This window comes from Haliotis cracherodii, unplaced genomic scaffold (assembly GCF_022045235.1).
Source record: "Haliotis cracherodii isolate W230 unplaced genomic scaffold, xgHalCrac1.p SCAF_3, whole genome shotgun sequence".
In the NCBI taxonomy this organism is placed as follows: Eukaryota; Metazoa; Mollusca; class Gastropoda; order Lepetellida; family Haliotidae; genus Haliotis; species Haliotis cracherodii.
The window spans coordinates 27,833,472-27,852,112 of NW_027266286.1; the positions used below are offsets into that span (position 1 = coordinate 27,833,472).

At 40.9% G+C, this 18,641-nt stretch overlaps 1 protein-coding gene across 1 annotated transcript; it reads left to right on the forward strand.

Annotated features, from left to right (window-relative positions):
- Positions 1-2,869: 2,869 nt before the first annotated feature.
- LOC139473807 (uncharacterized) lies at positions 2,870-16,927 on the forward strand. Its single transcript, XM_071256567.1, has 12 exons — positions 2,870-3,169; positions 4,969-5,128; positions 6,438-6,608; positions 6,808-6,899; positions 7,336-7,562; positions 7,959-8,212; positions 10,022-10,244; positions 10,388-10,477; positions 11,086-11,297; positions 11,454-11,654; positions 12,932-13,106; positions 13,855-16,927. Exons 1-12 carry the CDS (start codon positions 2,907-2,909, stop codon positions 13,968-13,970), a joined length of 2,184 nt encoding a protein of 727 aa, XP_071112668.1. The 5' UTR covers positions 2,870-2,906; the 3' UTR covers positions 13,971-16,927.
- The last annotated feature ends 1,714 nt before the right edge of the window (positions 16,928-18,641 follow it).

Below are 18,641 nucleotides of genomic sequence, written 5' to 3' on the forward strand. Positions count from 1 at the left end.
GTTTTTCCGTCCAATGACCATTTACGGAAACAATGACGTTTTAATTCGTGTTTGCAGTGATATATCCTTATAGCAGTTTCAGAGACGACATATAATAACACAAGTTGCTTTAACATCTACCACTGGACAGCCTTTTGGCAGTAGTCGCTGATTCTATGAATGCAGGTGCGTGGAACGTCCTTCCTTGTATCCAGTATGTGGCCCTGGTCCAGGGGCTAGCACACTCCCCCTTCAGAAACACCTCACTGTTGATTTATAATACAACATATATATTATATACCAATCTACACTTCAAACATGTCGTGGCAAATGATTTTCAAATTAGCTCTTACTCTGTCGTTACTACGCTGTGTGGATCAACGTGCATGGCAGCAGCATACCCGTGCTTAACAATTTTACAAAAATGGTAAACATGAAGTTCTATGTCCTGAGTCATTCGTGTTTTTACTCGAACATTAAGTCAAATGACGTCTCATATCTCCAAAGTACATGGTATGACTATATGTCTTGTCCCTGACACATATATAATCATAAAAAACACAAGGTCAATATTCATACATGTACATGTATATCACAAATTAGTGTCAGACAATCTATGATAACCTAATAGATTGAGGAAGCATCTCCCTAAATCCCTATCAGAAGGTTGAAGGGGCGGTCGGGTAGCCTAGTGGTTAAAGCGTTCGCTCGTCACGCCGAAGACCCGGGTTCGATTCCCGACATGGGTACAATGTGTGAAGCCCATTTCTGGTGTCCCCTGCCGTGATATTGCTGGAATATTGCTAAAAGCGGCGTAAAACTATACTCATTCACTCAGAAGGTTGAAAATATAGACCGTGTAAACGTCTGCTAGAACATAGCTTTTATTAGTTCTAGCTGACAACATGGCAGTAGGTTCGTGGACAGTCCTTGCTTGTATCCTATGTATGGTCCTGATCCAGGGGCTGGCAGACTTCCCCTTCAGAAACACCTCACTGTCCTGGAGCGACAGGGTGGATGATCTAGACAGTCGTCTCTCCATGGATGAGATCCAGCATCAGAGGGCGAGGGGTGAAGCGGGTACTGATGGCACCCCTCCTATTTCACGGCTGGCTATCGAGCCATACTCTTGGAACACGGAATGTCTGAGAGGTGAGGTCAGGCAACGCTACAGGATTTCCTCAGGCTCTGGGCCTTGCTGCGACCTTCAGATGTATGGGTGAGTGTGTTATTCTTGGTTAGTTGATCAGCCCTTGAACAACATTCAATCCAGCGATACAGCAAGGCAAACTTATAATTACAAAGGAGAAAGTCAGATAAAGTGTCAAATGAGACTGGGCGAGTTTGACCCACCAGAAATAAACGCCTATTCAAAACTTGTCTTGTCTGTGGTTTCCTTGTTAATGTAACAATTGAACCTAAACTGTTTCTCCTTGCCCTATTTGAGTTACAAACCAAAAGACATAATCAGGGGGAACGTGGCATTCGAACCAACGATGATAGGTTTCTGATACATTTAAAAGAATACACACCTGATACACAACATGGTAGATTATGATTGATCAGAATACGGTATTTCTGACCAAAGTCTTTTTACCAACTGTACTTTCTCCGCCCATCCCTAACCGCACGACCACAACTCTCTGGCAATTAAACGAACATCGCTGTCATTATGTATCCGAATCAAATGAGCCACGTGTAATACTCCACAGAACAACATGCACAACGGACTGATGAACAATAAATTATTTTGGTTTAACGCCCAGATTGTTGAACCCATGACCAATACTTCACGCGAGGTGTTTCGAACCGGCGCTCATCATGCGCAACCAAAGGCGCACCCTTCAACTCTGCTGCGCTACCCGTGCTGTTTGTATAAATGTATATGATACGATTATGTTCTTCTGTTCCGAATTTTCACGTTCTGTTGTCATAGAATCATCCGATTTGTTTCATTAATAACCTGGCATTATTGAGCATTACCCAGACAGCAACGTGTTTCGTTTAATCGAGACAAATGATCTGACACAAATATTCTGCTACCACTGATGACCTGTAACACGAGTCGACAGGTGATTGTGACAACTTATCACCTTGCCCATGACACAGTTGCATGGAATTTATGCTCACCACGACATGTGTCCTTGTAGAAAGATCTATGATAATAGCCGTCGTGTGTTAACGAACTATGGTAAGCATCATAAAGTTTTTATCATTCACCATGGTAGCTCCTCACTGTCTGAGGTGCCGGGTGGATGATCTGGTCTGTCCGATGGCGTGGGGATGGTGAGGGTACTGATGACGTTCATATCCCCCTAATGTCCAAAGAAGTGCTAAACCAAACTACAGACCACTCACTATCATATGTTTTGCAATCCCCGCTGTACTAATACATACCTTAGTTATTGAATATGGCGTTTCAGATGCCTTTGGATGGTGTTCTTTATGATATTAATATGACCGGCCTCAAGCTATGTGATTTGGTCATCAGCCGATGCAGCCGATAACGGGGCAGAAGGGGTAGCCAGAACATCAAGCTTCTAATAAAAGATGCTCACAAAACGGGGATTGCATGACCGGGCTATATGTCTTGATTACATCATACATGCACATCAACCGCCGTCATATAGCTGGAATATTGCTGAATGCGGCGTTAAACAACAAACAAACAAACATGTACATCAATAAAAGCAGAAGTTGGTGCCTCGTCCGGACAAATTACATATGACCGTGATACAGTTGGATCAGTGTCAGACGATCTATGATAACATAATAGGTTATGTAAGCATATGCCACTATCAGAAGGTTGAAGATTAAGGCCGTGAACGAGTCTACTAGTACGAGTCTACTGGTGCTACTGGCTTATTTCAGTAATCGCTGACAACATGACAGCAGGTGCGTGGACAATCCTTCCTTATATTCTATGTATGGCCCCGGGACTGGCAGACTTCCCCTTCAGAAACGCCTCACTGCCCTGGAGTGACAGGGTTGATGATCTAGTCAGTCGTCTCTCCTTAGAAGAGATCCAGTATCAGATGGCGAGGGGTGGGGCGGTTACTGATGGTACCCCACCTATCCCCCGACTGGGTATCAAGCCATACGCCTGGAACACGGAATGTCTGAGAGGTGATGTGGCGGCAGCCAACGCTACAGGATTTCCCCAGGCTCTGGGTCTTGCTGCATCCTTCAGGTACCTAATGTATTTTTGATTTGTTTAAAAGAACTTGTGTAAAAGTATGTGCAAAAGAGTCCTGTAACGAGCTGTATATGAATAAGTGAGCGAGTGAGTGAGTATGGTTCTACGCCGCTTTTAGCAATATTCCAGCAATATCACGGCGGGGGACACTAGAAATGGGCTTCACACATTGTACCCATGTCGGGAATCGGTATATCCATAAGCTTTATGATAGAGCTTGGCTACAGATGACGTGATAACGATGGAGCAGTAGATGTTTACCCTTTTTGCGAACGCCTGGATTTATAGCTATCCATTTCTGTAACTGACCACTATTTTGCCTTTTATGCCAAGTGGATTCTGTTTCGGCAGACATTTGAGGCTGTTTTTTCTCTGGCGTTGACGTTTTGAAGTTACTCTCAAACATCTTACAAGCAAAACCCTGCAGGGTAGTACACATAATTCTATGGCAGCATCTACATACATATCAACATCGACAATTAGTTTTGGGGTGATCTCGTTCCGTCGGGAGTCCTCAATCGTTTTTATAAGTGATAATTCTGTAAGAGTCAATCCCTCACATGCCATTTTTTATATTACACATCTGCATATTTGATAAACATGTCTGTATGGTAAAGCAGTAAATTTGTTTCAATCTCAATAAAATAGGAGTCTTACATTTGCTAATTTTTAACCAAAATAGATTAGATGAAAGAAGCGCAATCTGAAATAGATTACGATACTCAGTAAACCTCTCCTCTACAACCTGGTACTGTGGTTTCATGATCTATAAAGTATTGAATAGATTCAGGGAAATCCTTGTGGTAATTTGTTTTATTTAATTGGTTGTCCGATAAATTAAATCGGGCAAGCTGCAGTCCCCTCATTATTCTGAACATCACTTTAAGGTCTACTTCCCGTCTTGGCCTGTGTAATTGTTGGAGGATTAACGGGAGACTAGAGGAGGATTATATGTATGATTAAAGTAATTTATACAAAGACTAACCATCAGGTAATTGCTCATGTCCCCTATGTTATGACAATGAACTACTCCAACAACAGATGATAGGTGATATCATTATTATTCAGTAGTCAGTCCCAATAGATAGATCTCAATGTAACGTCACGAGAGACCCGAGAGCATCTGCATAAATAATGAATGATATTTCCCCTCGCTGGCGCTGATCTGGAAACCTGGACATCCGCCCGTCAATGTACACATATCACCTCTTGCAGGGTGGGATCTTGGCTCCATGTGTCAACTGGTCAAAGTGTCTTGTGTCATGGGACCTGATCCATATTTCTTTCCTCAAGATTACGTTGACACGACATTAGTATGTCCTTTGCAACATCTTTGCAAAACCACATATGTGTACACCTTTTCATTGATAGAATGTGATCGTTCATATTTCACGGTAACGGCAGAACTCACCAAGGGATGCATGTGCAGCATGCCACCGAGACATTCTCCAAAATGCAGTATTTTCAGGCACCAAATCTGGGTGTTTAAATCCGCTCTCTTGCAATGTTTAAACATTTCGTATGAACATTGCACGCTTACCAATAATGCTATCAATAATGCTAAAATGCTACATGCTATGAGGCTACAATCAGACATTTTTTTGTTTTTGCATTGGTGATTCCATTATCAGTAGGAGGTACTAGACAGTTGTTCTGCTGTGTACTCAACCAGACATGTCTGACAACATTCTGTTTAGCAAACAGGAGTTTGGCACACACACCTTATTGCAGTAACGGGTGATGCCCCTTATGCATATGGTAAAAGTGATTAGACTTTTCCGTCATTGTTTCAGCCCCAGTTTGGTGTTCCAAATAGGGGAGGCAACTGGGGTAGAAGTCAGGGCTAAGTACAACAACTACAGTAGAAGTGGCCTTCATGGGAAACATATGGGAGTAAGCTGCTTCAGTCCTGTCATCAACATTGTCAGGGACCCCAGGTGGGGCAGAATTCAGGTGAGTGATAAACGTGTAATTCATATGATTTTCGGTATGGTAAAATAATCAAGGATGGTGGGCACATCATGCTGGTTTAATAGTTGAACCGATATTTTCTTCAATTCCAGCCGCTTTATTGAAGATTACTATTTCGTTAGATCATGTACGTATATAACAACTAGGAGTACTTTTGTGCGAATAGCGACTTGGGTAAGGGATGGTATTGTTCATTTTAAACCTGTAACAACCTTGCTGACTGTTATACTGCACAGACGCATACATCGCAATCCATCCATGAAGCTGACAAGATAAAGCTCCTGTGATCTTGATATTGCAATTACATTTTTTTGTACTTTATACCACATACATGTTTGTATGGTCATATGACCAGCTGAGTATAAATAAGCATAAATGCATTCTCTTTCATGTGCACATGATTGTGGAATTTGTACAAGTACAATTCAGTATCCATATGAATTTAGAGTGAGTGAGTATGGTTTTACGCCGCTCTTAGCAATATTCCAGCAATATCACAGGGGACACCAGAAATGGGCTTCACACATTGTACCCATGTCGGAAATCGAACCCGGGTCTTCGGCTTGACGAGCGAACGCTTTAACCACTAGGCTACCCGATCGCCCCATATGATTTTAGAAGGTGATATTCAAAACTAAATACAAAGTCAAAGACGACATATATTATTTTGACTGACACTAACTCCAATTGCTGAAGTGCCTTAAACCAATCACTCCATTATAGTCTCTCAATAGACTACATATTATAGACTTCAACTAGAATTCATACAATGTAGATAAAATATCCAGTTGTAATAATTTCCTTAGAAACAGTAGTGTTCCATATTATCAGGAACGCAAAGTTTTCATGCATATTTGCATTTTCCGACGAATATCCAAAACCTCTTTTTATATGCCATATGAAGGGATTGATTTTCCTTCAGAGAGTTATGCAAGTTTTGACAATTAAGGTTGATTCATATTGCCATTCCTACTTTCGGGTATTGGTGGAAGTGGTAAATGAGATAACCTGTTCACAACGCAACGCCATTATTAAAAATGTATGAGTGAGTTGGTTTTACGCCGTCTTTTGTGATATCACAGCAATATCACAGCGAGGAAAAACAAAAATGGGCTTCATACATCATACGCTTTAACTACTTGGCTACCCCGCCGCCACTTATTCAAAATTCAAAATGGGAATCGGGCATTAATGAGTCATAATGAGTCAAGATAAAATTCCTTGATGGAATTGTTATTTTGTTATTCGTTCAGTCAAAACCTGTTCATTCACTCACTCATTGCAACAACAGGAAACATATGGAGAAGACCCTTTCCAGAGCGGTATTCTAGCTACTAACTTCGTCCGGGGACTTCAGGGCAACGACACGCGCTATGTGCGCGCAAACGCTGGATGTAAACACTTCGCAGCATATGACGGGCCGGAGAATATACCAGTCAGAAGGCAGGAGTTCGATGCCAAGGTAAACACAACAGGAGGTTGTATGTGAGCTTGTTTCACTTTCCCCCAGAGAAGAATTTGCAGTGTATATTATATAATTAATGAGCACATGCCAAATTCAAGAATCAAATTCACGCTTCAAGTTTGTTTTGTACCCAGTTTATAGTGAATACCAAGTTCTGAGGAATGATATCTACCGTTTATTTTTATGGTACATTCAGGTAAGCGAACGTGACCTTCGAACGACCTTCCTCCCTGCCTTCAGAGCCTGTGTAAAGGCCAGAACATACAGTCTCATGTGTAGCTACAATAGGTAAGTCAAGCAGGCACATACAGATTCATGTTTAACGATAATATATGTGTAAGCCAAGCAGGCACATACAGTCTCATGTGTAGCTACAATATGTAAGCCAAGCAGGAACACACAGTCTCATGTGTAGCTATAATAGGTGAGTCAGGCAGGCACTTACAGTGTCATGTGTAGCTACAATAGGAAAGTCAAAAAGGAGCATAGCTATGTTTTCTTACAATGTATGCAGTATGTTCGTAAATCTCATGACCAGAGAAGAACAGACCTACTTCTTAACCTTGTACCTACATACAACTCAAAACATGTGCCATCTCCTGACTAACTTCGATAGGTTTTTTAGAAGGCTGGACTCGTATAATTCCTGTTCAATTTATGTGGTGATGGCGATACGACTGCAGGAACACTTTATTCTGTTCACATGTCAAAGTTAATCACACAGCATGAACGGCGTACCGACGTGTGCCAGTAAGCAGCTCCTGAACGACATTCTGCGAGAGGAGTGGGGTTTCAAAGGTTACGTCGTGAGCGACGGGAGTGCCATAGAGAACATTCTACGTGGTCACCACTACGCCGATAACTACGTGGACGTCGTCACCGACTGTGTGAACGCTGGATGCAACTTGGAATTGAACGGAAAATTACAAAACCTCGCATACTTCTCAATGAGTAATTCCATATGAAATATTCCTAGTATGCTAATTGAACATGGATAAGTGATAACGCGACATAAAATAAGTACACACATATTATTTGCATTTCTATAGAATTCCTAAGCTCGTTGTCATAATAAGCAGTTGGTAATATTTTTAAAATAAATTCTTCTCAGAGCATATATTCCATTTCAGTTCGCATCACACCTTCCTGCTTGGAAGTATAAATGAACGCTGTCTTGCTTAACGCTTTTAATTTGCAGTTTTCCCGTTAGGTTTCATATTCAATGGATACATATTTTTTTATACTTGCTACAAAAGCATTAATTTGTGACAGAAAACAGTTTCCGATTTGATTGGGCATCCGATGTTTTAAAATGTATCATTGATCTTATTATCATATCGTTTTCAGTCGATGCAGTAAAACAAGGCAAGCTCACAGAGGAGAAAGTCAGAGAAAGTGTCAAACCCTTGTTCTACACCCGAATGAGGTTGGGCGAGTTTGATCCCCCTGAAATGAACCCATATTCTAAACTTGACCTCTCTGTGATTGAAAGCGAGGCTCACCAGATACTTGCAATCGAGGCAGCCATGAAGACCTTTGTTTTACTGAAGAACGAAGGACACATGTTGCCACTGAAGAGAGACACTTTCGACAGGATTGCTGTGAGTACAACAAATGATTTTGACCACCTCTGACTGAAGCCGATAATATCTATATAGAGGAGTACTTCTTTCTCAATCCTTGTTTGTCGGTTACAACATGCAGACTTGCGGTTACAATGCATTTTGAACTGTAGACACTATTGGAACCTAGGGTATTTCGGAGTTTATTGGTAACAAAAAGCTTGAAAACTGTCGCTTTTCTTTATCCGACCCATAAGTCATATATTTGTGTCACAATAAACGAATGTCATAATTTGAGGTCATAATAGTGACTTGCTTTGCAGAACTAAACCCTGCAAGGCTTACGTGTACTTTATTTGGAGCACCTTTAGAATACAGCACCACAACTTCTCGCGAGGGCGATCTCTACCGCATGTCACATGTTACTCAGAAAAACAAACAGTTTGTGTGAGAATCCATCAGACGCGAAGTCGCGACCTTCTGATTGTTAGCCCGACAGCTGAGCAACTGTCATGTCATGTCTAAGACATCACGGAACAGAACGGAATTGGTCGAGTAGATGACGGACACTTCCGAAGGTTACGGGTAGTCTACGGACACTTACGAGTGATCCCAATTCCATTTGCCACACTTGTCCTATTCCGAAATCTACAAGATACGGAGAAGTAAGTAATAAGCCGACATGATGCGGACTGAAAACGGCTCCTGACGTCATACGTCTGACATTAGACGTCGAATTCACGGGTACGCATGAAGGGCATGGTGGTAACAAAATCGGTGTTACTTTTTGACAAGAAAGCGTGGGAGGGAACATTGTAAGGATAATGTGGATCAAAGTAAGTAACGAGGAAGGCATAGTCATGACTTGTGACGCAATGCACGTGAGTCGGCTTTTATATTATTACAGAACAAATGTAGCGGTTTGTGAAAGTGGCATGGATGGAAGTTCCAGGACAGTTTCCTGTAGGTCAAATATACGACACTTAACCATTTCACCCGTCTCGATGTTTTTGTGTAAACTAAAAATATAAAAGCAATACCAGTTTATTTATTTGCACGCTTTGACGCCTCGGCTCCCGTCTTTTAAAATGGATGAGAAACGGGTACAACCCCTATAGACCCCAAGCACAGCTCTAACACGTCGTTTTCATTTTCAAAACCAGAGCCTAACTGATTCATTGCAAATAAGATAGATTGTGTTCGGACCGGGAACGTATGGATGTGAGCAGCATCACTAATTATACACCAAAGGCATAATAATGAAAATTCCTAAATCGAAAAACAATGATATATATTTGTTCACAATAATTATCCTTTTAGTCCTTTGAATTAAAATGTAACCGAAATATAAGATTTGTTGAAAATAAAAGAGCTTTCAAAAACCAGCCCTTGCTATAAAATGCGCCACCGCAGATAATGTTCAGTAAATAAATATTGAAAACTCTCAGTATCGCTGGGTTTATATATTTTTTCATGACAATGCGTGTAGAGGTGATAGATCGCTGAGAGGAGCTCCTGTACACTCTATGACACCAGCAACGTTGTTGCTGGCTGACGGTACAGGGCATTGTTTCGTCGGAGTGTTCTGCAACAATATTTAACAAATTCCGTCGTGACGTGTTTGTAAACTTTATGGTGCTGAATTCCAAAGATAGGCTCTTTATTTACTTTAATTGTGTCCACTTCATGTTGGTTTATGACGTAGATGTGTTACATACTTCCAATTCCCGTCATACAATGATGTAAAACTGTTTGAGTGAATACAACTACATACTTCGTAAATAAGACGACAATAATCAGTGATCATAATCCATTGTACAATTTCGACCGTAACTTGTTTCTTCTCAGATTGTTGGACCAATGGCCAATAATTCACATCAGTTGTCAGGGGATTATGCCCCGTCGACATTCGAAGCCTTTGTAAAAACACCTCTGCAAGGGCTGGCTAAACTGGCGAAGTCTGTCAACTACGCTGCCGGATGTAACGACACTTTCTGTAAACTTTACGACGCCGCTTCCATCAAGAAGGCAGTCGCCATGACAGAAGTTATATTTGTATGTCTCGGAACAGGTAATTCACTTAGTTTTACAATTGCAAATCCATATAGAAACAAAATATCACTCGTCTACTTCACACACTCCATCATTAGAAATTTAACTGCTCCTGTACATGTACGTGTATCTCGTGTCCACTCGTTTTCATTCTTACTTCAGGAAAGGTGATTGAATCCGAGGACAACGATCGCTATGACATCAACCTCCCCGGGTATCAACTGCAGATGCTTCAAGACGTCGCTGCTAATAGTAAGGACACATCTTATATGTTATTCTACTCCTTCCTTGTGGTTAAAGCTTCGGCTAGTTACACCAAAGACCAAGGTTCGAATTCTCATGTGGATAAAGTGCAGGAAGTCCAAATCTTCTGACGCGATGCCGTTGGACGACTGCTAAAACAGCGTTTTCTGCTCGAATTGTTGCTGCATCCGACAAAATGGATGATGTTATGACCATTGCGACCTCATTTAACCACAATGGAGAGGCAGACAGTTCATCTTGCCATCTGTAGCATTTCCCGGTCGCGTCATAACAAAAGTTGAAAGACGGTACTTGTACTTACCCTGTCTGGCGCTCGGGATTAAGGGGCTAAAACAAGGACAGGTCGGCTAGGAGTCAGTATACTGTGTCTGAGTGGGGTATTCATGTTAAACTGAGGCATGGTATCTCAGTGTGCTAGCACTATATATCGGCATCAGTCCGCACTAGTACAAGCATCCACACACACACACATACACGTCGCTATATAAGTGCCATTATCTTAAACGCGACCTCACCTCATCTGTAGCAGGTATATTGAAACATGTCTTTTACATAAAAATGTGAGTTTTAGATGGCATATGTACTTCTCTTTACAGGAAACGAGACCCCTGTAGTTCTCCTACTGTTTAACGCTGGTGCCCTCAATGTGACCTGGGCTGATCAAAGCTCCGACATCGCCGCCATCTTGGAATGTTTCTTCCCAGCACAGGCAACAGGGGAGGCATTGAGACGTGTGACCATTAACGAGGGTCCAGGATCGAATCCTGCTGGTAGATTGCCTGCTACTTGGCCCGCCTCAGAAGATCAGGTTAGTATACAGAGGATGTTTGTGTTTTCCCCTTCAAATAACGTGTTTATCTCATCGAGTGACCTGCAAAGTTGATGTTTTGGCGCAGGTCAAAAACCGTTTGAATTCTCATGAGAATTTACAATAGTCACATTACTTTTTAATTTGTTTTCCTAGATCTTTAATATTACCGAATATTCAATGGAAGGGAAGACGTATCGGTACTTCAAGGGAGATCCTCTGTACCCTTATGGCTACGGATTGTCTTACACTCAGTTTGAATACTTCATCCTGGAGAATCCAATTGTGATCCAAGCGGGACAAGATCTTCACGGCAGGGTCAGCGTAGGCAACACCGGGAATATTGATGGCGACGAGGTTGGTGTAATGTTTTATGTAATCATTCCTTTGTTGGTTAGAATTGCATAGAACACATGAGCAGATGTTTTTCCAAACAAAAAAGCATAAACAAACTCCATTTTCCAAAAAGTATACATATCATACAGTAAGGTGCTCTCATGTCGCTATTTACCCTCATTGAATGTTTACAAAGTTATGTTAACAGGGGATCATGTATCTATACAGCATTTCTAGATAACGAAAAAGCTTTTGATCGAATATGTCACTCGGGTCTCTTTGTAAAACTCTTTCATTGTCTCTATACTTCAATGTATGCGTGTGTTCAGTATGAGGGCGAGTAATCTGATGTATTTGCCGTTAGACAAGGTATAGGTCGGGGTAGAGTTATCTCAGCTTGGCTTTTTCTTGTGTGCATAAATGACCTCATAACTGAGCTTCGGCAGTTAGATACAGTAACATGTTCATATAATGTTAGTGTTACCATGCGTGTTACTTGCTGATGATACTACTCTTATCAGGTACAGCCTAAAGGTCTACAAACAGCTCTAGATACAGTTAACTACGCATCCAAATGGCGATTAACTTATAATGCATTGAAAAGTAAAATTGTTGTGTTTCATAAAAAGAAGCAGTTATTGTGTACGCATGCTTATCACTTTGGGGATTATGATATACCTACGTTTGATAATATAAAATATGCGGGTGTTGTTCTACAAAGTAATCTTTCTTTCAAATTATGTATTGAAGAGAGCTGCACAAACGCTAGGTGTACTATTAATTCTCTCCTCTCTATTGGTCTAAATAGTAGTGACTTACATCAGAATGCAAGTATTAAAATATAGAATTTTTTTTTATGGATGTGAATTACTACCTCCTCTGCGTGGTAAAGATCTTGAAATAGAAGAAAGCACCCAGCGTTACTTTGCAAGGAGTGTACAAGGTTTTGACAAACGTCCTCCCACTGTTGCCACTATTGCTAATCTAGGAGTTTGGAGCATGGTCTTGTGTCCTAAACTGTGAATGTCTACTTTCAGAGAGAGAGAGAGAGAGAGAGAGAGTGAGAGAGAGAGAGAGAGAGAGAGAGAGAGAGAGAGAGAGAGAGAGAGAGAGAGAGATGTATTCTTTTCCACTGTAACTGATAATCTTGATGTTGAAATGTTTGTTAAAATAGAGATGATAGAAGACATAATCTTGATGTTTTGAGAATCTTCGGATTTATCTGGAAGAAAAAAAGACATTCATTCATTCATTCATTCATTCATTCATTCTGCTGCAGAAAGGTATATTTTGTCCAGGTTATACAAGTCTACATACAGTGGATGAATGCCACTCAACCGACTCCACAGCTGCAGCTGGCCTGGTTCGACCGAGTCACGATCCCTGGAAATGGTGAAGTGAATGTTAATTTCACCGTCTCTGCCGAAAGTATGGCAGTGTGGGTGGAAAACAAAGGTTGGGCGGTGGAGGAAGGTTAGTGGTACTCGTATATTGAATACGTTGTCATTATGATCACTTATTAAAGAACACAAATCGTCCTATTTATATCTTTATGAACATTATCGACGGGTTAGGATTGGTCCACAGTTACCTTTGCTTTCGTTCGTGGCGACTCCATTAATCGTGTCGTCAGGCTCATTGACTAAGTGGTCTACAGTATTATCATTTGCCATAACACCAATCACTGGTTTGTCTGATGGAGGAGGGTAAGTGGTATATTGAACAATTTCTCACTACGAGGCATTTTCTATTTAGAGTGAATAATGTTTTATTCTATCATATATATTTATCAAAGAATAAAAGTTTTCATGTAATTTTATGAACATTATCGGTGGGTTAGAAATGGTCCACATCTACCTATGCTTATCGTATGTGGCGACTTCATTCATTGTGTAGTCAGGCTCACTGACTAGGTGGATTGCCGGAAATCATCCACTGTCATCGCTTCTCATAACTTCAGTTACTGGTTTGTCTGGTCCAGACGTTACAGAAGACTGACATCCAACCAAACAATTAATGATCATTCAACAAAAACAGAGCAACAGCGGAAACAAATGATTTAATGCTTAATGATCAGAATAATGAAACAAAGACAACAGATCATGAAGCATATTCTTCGGTTAAAGACGCTTTGAAAATGAGAGCAAATTACCCTTGTCACTGCTGATAAGTGCTATTATATATATACACAATTTAAATGAAGAAAGTTCTTGATTTTCAGGTGAGATGTTGCTTTATGTTGGAGGTCAACAGCCAAACAAGAAGAAGCAAATAAGTTCCAACGTTCTCAGCAATACCTACAAGATCGATGGATCTAAATTTTTGGGACGATATTAAAATATTGCACACACGTCCGTAGAGTAACTGTCATAAACAGTGTGGTTATATACTACTCAAAACAAGTTGAGGACATCCTGACAGATCAAATATAGTACAGTAAACTACGTAACAACGAACTCAAAGGGACAATTCACTTGAATTCTATATAACTGTAGATCGTTATAAGCATATATACATAAAATGAACGGGACCAAAAAAAACGGTCAGTTACATCCGTCAAATCAGCGTGTTCGTTATAAACGTAGTTTACTGTAGTATGAGCGAATCGGGTCGTCCTTAACTTTGTTAGAGCAGTATACATATCTAAGAAGGATATGACCATTCAATAAAGAAAACGATTTGTGTCATATTATTTTAAATTATAGATTGTATTTACATATTACAAGTATATCATCTTGAATGCTGGCGGACAAAAGATATACCAAACTAACATTAGGAGTGAATAAATACCTGTTACATGTGAAATAATGAACTGATCATGATTTTATCAGGATATAAATATACACAAAGATAAAAGTTAAGCACACCCTAATATATTTCAGTATTGTTAGGACCAAATATTTGTAACAGTCATGATAGATATAATTACGGGAAGAATTATGTTTTCTCGAAATGATGTAATCAGTCATGCGTGATGAAAGCTCACGTGCCATTCATGGTATGCCATTGCAGCATGCTACCCTCGAATATCTTTAAAAGCAGTATATCCAAACGTTAAATTTGCTTTCTTAAGCTCGATTTTAAACAGTTATTCCATGACATTGTGTGACCATGGCACGAAGGCGATTATCAAACGCCACAAGATGGAAAATAATCGGCATGCATAACGCAGGAATGTCTTGTGATGCCATTGGTCGGAATTTGGGGTATCATCAGACTGTCGACAGCCATTTCGTCGGGAAACATGCTCAGACCGGTGATGTACAGGACCGTCCCAGATCCGGAAGACCTCCTGTGACGACACATCGTGAAGACAGGGACCTTCTTCGAACTCTTTTTATCAAGTAATCGTCTGAAACAGCTGTGGTTGCCCAATCGTCGTTTCAGCACCAGAACCGTAAGGAATCGATAGAAAGCAGCAGGACTGAGGGCTAGACGAGTCAAAAAGAGTCAATTGTTGAGAGATCACCACAACGCTGCTCGTTAAGCATGGTGTATTGCGCGACAGAACTGGAATCTGAGAACTTCCTTTCAGCTCCACGTCACTGATGGAAGAACGAGAGTTTGGAGGCACCGGAACACGGCCTACACCCCCAGGAACATTATACCGACCGTTGCATATGTCAGTGGCTCGGTAATGGTTTGGGGGTGTATCTCTCATGTTTGCAGGTTGTATTTGGTCACCATAAGGTGCAACTTAACAGGGGCTCAGTACATCCGGGACGTTTTGAAGCGTCAGTCGTCGTTCCTCATTTTGACAACCACCCTCTTGCTACTCGACCTCATGTATACATGGATGGCAATACAAGGCATCATCGTTTGCATGCAGTCGTGGATTACATGAGGGACAATGCAATAACGACTCTACCCTGGCCACCAATGAGCCCAGATTTGAACCCCCTTGAACATTTTTGGTATATTCTTGGGCGGCGCATACAGGCACATGGTCCTCCTGTACAAGAATTACACCAACTGGTAGCAGCAGTGCATCAGGAGTGGTTGTTGTTGACCCATCAACAGATCCAACGTCTGATGGGGTGGTATGCGTCATCTGAGCACGTGGTGGTTATACCCGCTACTGATCTGTTTCATGTGTCATGTCAGGTGGAGACTTGGAACATTTTCACATGAAACACTAAACGTAACTCGTTTACTTAAACCTGCAGCTCCATACTTGTTTAGGTATTGTCTAAGGTAAGAAACAGTACCTGTGTTACCATGACGTTTTTGTCAGTAAATTTCAATCACAACTAACTAAAATCTTCTTTATTTGTTGTCAACTGTTTTTTCTATCCGATGACATTGGTATCGCCCAGCTCCTGTGGTCAGTCATCCCATGCCATGATTTTTGGTATTTGTCATGGTTCTGAAATAGGGTTGTGCTTAACATTTTTCTTTGTAAATATATGTAGATGCGCCTGCAGCACGCAGTGGAAAGGCAAGCCACTGTATGATCCTTAATTGAAACCGTATCTGAAAATATTTTTTTGTTTTATGATGTCCTCAGCAATATTTCAGCTGTATGAAGGCGGCGGTGTTGAGTGTGTACCAGACAAACCAGTGATTATTATGTGGGCAACGTTCCACTTCGTAAGGGTATCATGACACCCAGTGAACGAAGTCACTGTGGCTGATCACCCGACCCAGCTTATAATTATCGCCTCCTACAACATGCTCATGATGCTGGAGACCTTTTCTAAACCAAAATGCCCTAGGGCCGATGAGGTTCTGACATTCTGTGTTGTGGCTTACTACACGACAGAGACGATAATGCATCGTAATAAAAAATACAACAGTTTATACGTGCGTACATGTGGTTTGCGTCACTTGTTTTATAGCTGAGGCTAAAACTTGTGCTGTGTCACCTGACTTTCATTGTTTGGTAAACAACGTGCATCTTGTTGCTTCATAGCAGGGAGCAAGATATTTAATCTTCCGCTCATAAATCCAGCCTGTTTTGTTCGTGGCGGGGTAAAAGGGATTTATTCTCTCCCTCAGATATTTATTCAACCTGAATCACTCAAATATGCGATACGTGATTTGATTTTGATAGTTGGATTGTTTGTATGGAATTTTGTATATCGATATTGAAAGTATAACATTTTTCCATGGACAGATTCAGAGGAGAAAATTCTGAGCATGAGTCGTATAAAATCTTTGAAAACTTGGTAGAAAGAGCCTGCTAGATTGTACCTAAACAAAGCGAAAAACATGACCAAAACAATATTCAATATAACAACTTATTCCTCCCTTTACCCTTTAGCTTCTTTGATTAAATATGTCATCCTACCAGGGATCACTTGTTTTGTTCTCTCATATAATCGACCAGTTTGTTTCTTATTGCCTTCTGGGGCGGTCGGGTAGCCTAGTGGTTAAAGCGTTCGCTGATCACCCGACATGGGTACAGTGTTTTAAGCCCATTTCTGGTGTCCCCCGCCGTGATATTGCTGGAATATTGCTAAAAGCGGCGTAAAACCATACTCACTCGCTTATTACATTCTTGAGGGTGCCAACCCCGCTTTTGTACGCCGAGTTCCAAGCCCAATTGGGGCGGTCGGGTAGCCTGATGGTTAAAGCGTTCGCTCGTCATGCCGAAGCCCCGGGTTCTATTCCCAACATGGGTACAATGTGTGAATTCATTTCTGGTGTCCCCCGCCGTGATATTGCTGGAATATTGCTAAAAGCGGCGTAAAACCAAACTCACTCACTCACACCAAGCCCAATTACATGGTATTCCAGATACTGTAGTGCAGTTCGCTGGATGCCATGACATATGTATCGAAGGGATGCCAAAGTTTCAATGTCAAAAGACCGTGTTCGTACCTTTACGTTTACCAAGAGTGAAAGTAAATACAACATTTATTTCTATGCTTTTGCGCACGCATGGTCATGCATTCTATGTACACTGATTAGAGGCCATGAGATCCGTGTCTCTGTGTTGCATGTAGTGCCCCAGCCTGGACATTGAAGTTGCTCATTCCTAAATGGAATGGACAATCAATGGAACACGATATACATACCAATGAACGTGTGAGTTACGTTTATACTGTCATCGTTCTTCAGATGTATCATGACAATGTGTTACATCACTTAAATGGTTCAGTGTTACCGAAAATAGAAAGTAAACATACATTTGTCCAGCACATAGTCCCAATAAAAATATACATTGTTGTATTTACTGAACATGTAATTAAGATTAGTTCAATATTTAATTCAGTCTCGACAGCGCTTGGCGTGGCATACATATTGCCCCATCACTAACAGCCAATAATATAGTTTATTAGGTGCAAACATATTGAGACATAACAACTATAATCACGATATTAATGGGTCCATTATATACATTAATTACCAGGGTAACTCCATTCTGCATTCTAAGCATTATTAAGTGACTTTATAAGCTTTTCACTTTGTATTTACATTAAGAGTCCGCCACATTAACGGAAAACTATTGATTTTAAAAGTTAATTAACGCAAAAGAATAATCAGTCTCGATTATCTGTGGAAACAGATTCAGTTAGGCATATAATATGAAATAGAAGTGAATATTATACGATTGGAACAATGGAAATCAGTTTTGACAAAAGGTATCAAATTATTAACACGTTATTACATTTTCATTGTTACTGTACATACTTATGTGAACAGTTTACTTTGTCCTGGCATATCTCCAACCACAGTCCAACCCTACAGTCCTTTTCATAAGCCTTTGAGAAATATATAGAAATGTAGCACAATTTCCATTTGGTTTCAAAATATGAACCAGCACGTGTATAATATTATTGGCAACAAGCTTTTATGAAATCATTTTTGGGGACATACGTTGAATTCCCGATTCACGACATGGGTACAATGTGTGAAGCCCCATTTCTGGCGTCCCCCAGGGCAGTAGAGGCGGTGACAGTATGCCAAGACTGAATGCAGCTCAACCAAACAACGCCATTGGGAGATTACATGCTGGAGCAACTCAGCAAGAAGTGGCCAGGCACTTTGGCGTATCCAGAGAGA

What these genes read in the sequence shown, in the direction of transcription:
- LOC139473807 (XM_071256567.1), top strand. Translation starts at nt 2,907, where the DNA reads ATGGCCCCGGGACTGGCAGACTTCCCCTTCAGAAACGCCTCACTGCCC. An exon ending in TCAAGACGTCGCTGCTAATA is followed by an intron (nt 10,478 to 11,085) that starts GTAAGGACACAT and finishes TTCTCTTTACAG; the next exon opens with GAAACGAGACCCCTGTAGTT. An exon ending in GGCCCGCCTCAGAAGATCAG is followed by an intron (nt 11,298 to 11,453) that starts GTTAGTATACAG and finishes TTGTTTTCCTAG; the next exon opens with ATCTTTAATATTACCGAATA.